At 31.2% G+C, this 5,118-nt stretch overlaps 1 protein-coding gene across 1 annotated transcript; it reads right to left on the bottom strand.

The window, feature by feature from the left end:
- Positions 1-334: 334 nt before the first annotated feature.
- LOC129233206 (protein lethal(2)essential for life-like) lies at positions 335-1,225 on the bottom strand. The gene has a single exon (XM_054867268.1). It carries the CDS (start codon positions 1,223-1,225, stop codon positions 599-601), a length of 627 nt encoding a protein of 208 aa, XP_054723243.1. The 3' UTR covers positions 335-598.
- Positions 1,226-5,118: the final 3,893 nt, after the last annotated feature.

The following is a 5,118-nucleotide window of genomic DNA, read 5'->3' as shown; positions in this document are numbered from 1 at the left end:
AATACTTTCTTACCTAACCTGAGTATTCATTTCACGTAATATGAAAAATATTACACTGAAATTAGTTTTATCGCAATATTTTAAATTCACAAGTTACTTAATTTCTTAATATTTAACACCCACGAGGAAATCATAGGTACCATTGCAAGTAAAGACTGCAATATTCTTAATTATTAAATCATTAATGAAAGATTTATTTTATCATAAAAGATTTTGTTCTTAACTAATTTTCTAATCATACATTTTTAGAACACAAATAAAGAGGCTAAGGAAAATTTCAATACATTTATTAGAAACTTGAAATCACAAAGAGGCTGATATTAAATAACTCAAAATGACTGTTTCAAATTAATGAGTTTCAGTACAATGAGAAGATTGAACATCACAAAATGAAAGGAGCACGTTGACAAGTTGTCTCAAAATAAAACAGAAGTAGAATTAGAAACTTCGAAAATCACAAAAAGATTGATATTTTAAGAACTCTAAACTCAAACGGAATGTTGCAAATTAATGAATTTAAATACAATGGGAAGATTGAACATCAAAAAAATGAAAGGAACACATTGGTACGTATCAAAATATAGCACAAGTCCTCAACTCACTCCTTGTCCTGGCTTTGGTCCTTTGTTGGTGTTTTCGCGGCGTTCGACTCCTTCTCTTTATTTTCAAAAGTAATAGGAATATTCCTTGTAGTTGAAGCCTCCTCAAGAGCTTTCAAAGGAGCTTCGACGGTCAGCTGTCCATTAGCACTAAGATGAGATGTCACAGTGGCCGGATCCACGTTATCTGGTAAATCGAACGAACGGTACATTTCACTGAACTCGTAGACATCTTTACCTTTGGCTTCGTGTTTAGCGGAGATGGCAATTTTGTCGTTCACAATTTTGACGGTGATTTCCTCCGGTTGGTAGTTGGCAGTGTCCATACTAATCTTGAATTTATTGTCCTTTGAAGACACCAATACTTTCGACTTGGGCTCATACGGTGAAAGGGTCGATTCGGAACGCAGCTTGCGTTTTCTTCCACTTCCACTCCTCTCGTAGTCGTCTTCTAAATCCAGTAAAGCACTCGGCAAGCGTCGGAAAACATGGCCAACTTTCTGGTCGAGTGTGTCTTCCAAACTGTCCAAAATATTGATAAGCAGGGGTCTCCCACGAACACGACGTCGGTGACCATTGTCCCAACTCAACAGAGGAAAGTCGTCGAATAAGCTAGACAACGCCATTACTTGATCAAACACAATATTTCTTGCAAAAAGATTCGGTTTAGAAAAGCAACACAACTGAGAACCGCTCACTGAAAAAGCACACCAAGAACACTGCTATTTAAAGCAAGAGGTTTTTGATCTAACCGGCAAAAGTGGAGTGCTCGCTTTTTATACCTTCCGCCAGGTGTCGGGGAACAATCGAGAATCGCGGAGAAATTTCACCGCCTAGAATTTTCTATGTGTTGTGGAACATTCTGTTTACGCCTCGGGCCGTTAATAGATGGCAGCACATCCTACAAAGTGATCAATTATTGACAGTTTCGATTTTAAAAAAAGAAAATAAAAGTAGTTTTTGTTCATCCGGTTGAATTATCCTTTTTCTTTTTTTTTTTTTAAAGGTAAATCCACTCTAAGTTGGTACATACAACCACTATATATTTTAAAGAAATTTATTTATTCAATTATGGGATTGCGAGAAATGCCTTTTATTTTTTCTCTTAGATATTCAATAAATTTAATTCCGTTTTTATTAGTCTGTTTCATTGAGTAGCTCTAAAACTGCAATCAGGCTGAAAACTTAATTTAAAACTAAAGTAGGTACATCCTTTATATGCGGATTTATTGGTTAAAGATAGTGAAGCTTGTACGTATTTTTTACATTGACCATGAATTTAAAAAATGTAATAACTGTAGTTTTACTTTTTTTACCATGCTTTTATTAACTTGGTTTGGTCCTTGGTTGTTCAATCGGAATCTTGTTACACAATTTTCACCCATTTCCTGTGGCCGGATTCTTATGAAATTTCGTATGTAACCTCACTCGAAAGCAATTCAATATTGTATAATCAAATTAATTAATTAATTATTCCAGTTTCATTAGTTTCTTGTCTGTTTTCGGGTGAAATCTTGGAACTCAATTTTTACATACTTCCTATGATCGTATTCTGTTGTATGTAACCTTAGACTCGATGACAATGGAATTTTCTATAATCAAATTAATTAATTTAGCATTAATTATTAGTTTATTCCAATTTTAATCTACATTTTTGCATAAATCCTCTAAAATATGAGGGCGAAAAAATGCTCGCACAAATTAAAATTAAATACCTATAGAAACCCCTAATTTTTCTGTATAAGATTTTTTTTCTCCCAACAGAGAAATAAATGTGTGATATTTTTTATCTTTCCACATAACAAATACAGTGGCTCCCAAAAGTCTTCGTACACCTTCGACTTTCAAAGAAACAGGACCCAATCCATTGGTTAGAAATAATATTTCTTAATAGGTGTTTAATTATAAGATCTATGATCAATTTTTAACAAAACTACATGAAAAGTTTTTAAAAAATATAAAAACTTAATTATTTAAAAATCAAAAACCAAAAAGTGCCGGAAATTTTATCTCACAAAAGTCTTCGTACACTTTATAAAATGTCTATATATTATTGAATAATCTAACTTTTGATTAAGTTATTAATTAGTAGAATATCATACAGTATTCATAACACCTTTTAAACGTCTGGGAATAGATTTCATTCTTTTTCTTTGTTTTTTTTTTTTTTTTTTGCGTAATTTCAGAGTAAGTGTTCAACCACACTTCGAGTCTTACTGTTTCTAGCTCAATTTTCGTTTTAAAGCCCTATTTTCGTAATCTAGCCTCCAGATATCTCTAAATACGTTACATTAAGTTAAAATCTGAAGATTGAGGGGGTATTTTCTATACTTTAGGACAATTTTCGAGGCACTAGACGCAAATGTTGAAAACCGTGTGCTTCTTATCGTTACCTTGATGAAAAACAAAGTTGTTTCCCATAACCAAATCTTTGGCTAAGAGTTCAAAATTGGTTTTTAAAATATTTAAAGGAACAGCATGATTCATTATTTCATCAAAAAATTCCAAACTACCAAGTCCTGATGCTGATATGCACCCTCACACTAGAACACCTCCACCGTCCTGATTAACTGATTCAACTAAGTTCTAAAGATAAAGTTCCTAATTTTTTCTTCGACTTACAATTATACAACAATTTAACCAAAAATGTTGAATTAATTTTTATCTGTAAGTAAGACGTAATTCTAAAACGTTTTGAGCTTATTTATCATTGATTTTGCGACAAAAAGCGTAAGCTTTCTGTTTTTCGCGCGACTGAGAAAATTTCTGCGGGAAGAGGTCCCACTTAATACAGCTAATCAGAGAACTTGACGAACAATTTTAGGTGAAAATTAAATGTAAAATGTTTCACTTAACTCTGCAGAAACTTTTACAGCACTTAAATGCGTATTTTTCATAAATTGTTCAACTTTAAATCTCCGATTACGTGTTTTCAACTTTGCCGGTTGACCTTTTCTTGCCTTGTTTTCGGTCCGATTTCTTTCTTTAAAGCATTTTATCAAGCACTTTACTATACAAGCAAATAAGTTAACTACATTAGAGACATTTCAAACCAATTAACCGCTACTGTGGGAAAAAAATTCAAATTTTGAATGGTGTTTGCTATTTTTTACGAATACCAGCCATTTTATAGTAATAAGCACAATATTAAGGAATAAATAAACAAAAAGGTAAAGCCAAACGACTTATAAGGGTCAACACAATGCAAAAATATTAATAAAACCCTATATGATAAATTTAATCATGAATCTATTCGAAAATATTTGAGTGTACGATGACTTTTGTGGCGTGTTATTTCTCTGTCTCTTCGTTTTCTGGCCCATTTAAAAAGAAGAACCGTCAATATTTTGAAAAAAAACCAATGGTTTGTATTTAGAATGACATAGGAAAGATGTGAAAAAATATTGGTCTTCATATTCGAATTCAGTTTCGAGTTATTTTGGTTTTAGTAAAAAATTTCAAAGTGTACGAACACTTTTGGGAGCCACTGTATTCTACTTGCATTAAACTTATGTTGTACACAGAAATTATATATATATAATAAAATAAAAAAAAGCTTACTATTTTTCAAAGTTTCAATGTTATTATAGTAGTTTATTGATTAAGTTTACTGAATAAATTTACTGAACTCCGTCATCGTCAATTTAACCCTCTTAGTCATTGTCTGATCGAAGTATGTAAAATCGAATTTAAAATTTCAAACGCACAATACTAAAAAGCAGAAAATAATTAATGAAAAAGTTTTAAAGTCTCATGTTTTTAAAATGAAATAAAAAGTAGACAATCATTTCTCGAGGCTTCATGCTGTTTTAAAGTCCTATACAATTTCAGTATTTCCTACAGATTGTTTGGAAAATTTATCTCATAAGTTTTTAATATGTATCAAAACCCTTGGGAGATTTAAAAGGAAAAACATGGGGTGCATGTACAATGTGTAAAGAAAATTTATCAAGGAAAAAACTTAAACCTCAGTTTCTACTATTTGCGGAGCGATAAAATTGCTAGTTAAATTATAAATGTATCAATTGTCTTTTGCGTGCGCCCTATATATTTCCTTTTAATGCTTACAAATATTTAATAGATAATAAAAACTGACAGTCAAAATTTTTCTAGGCAACCTGTAAGAAATTCTGAAACTGTATGGGGCTTTAAGTCTAACTGAAACTTCGAGACATTATTTTATACTTTTTAGTTCATTTTTAAAAACATGGTACTTAACTTTTTTTATTTTAAAAATAATTCAAGGAAATATAGTGTACTTGTTCTTTCATTTTTCTTCGATGCAGAAAAATTATTTGTGTTTCTTTTATCGCGTGCAATCATCTTGAATTTTAAGCAAGCCTCTGATTGCGTTCTTTGCACAAGATTTTGAAATCACTTCCAGTTCAAAAAAATAAAATGCAGATAATGATTCTGTGGATGAAAGAAGAAAATGTTGTAATATTTTATTTGACGGCAAAATACTTTAAATATTTTTTATTCTTATTATTTCAACATGAGCTACGAACAAATAAATACA

This window comes from Uloborus diversus, unplaced genomic scaffold (assembly GCF_026930045.1).
Source record: "Uloborus diversus isolate 005 unplaced genomic scaffold, Udiv.v.3.1 scaffold_254, whole genome shotgun sequence".
Classification (NCBI taxonomy): Eukaryota; Metazoa; Arthropoda; class Arachnida; order Araneae; family Uloboridae; genus Uloborus; species Uloborus diversus.
The sequence above is the reverse complement of the archived record's forward strand: the minus strand, read 5'-3'. Positions and strand labels throughout refer to the sequence as shown.

Bases quoted from the DNA above. Each gene is read 5' to 3' on its own strand.
- LOC129233206 (XM_054867268.1), bottom strand. From the start codon at position 1,225: ATGGCGTTGTCTAGCTTATTCGACGACTTTCCTCTGTTGAGTTGGGAC.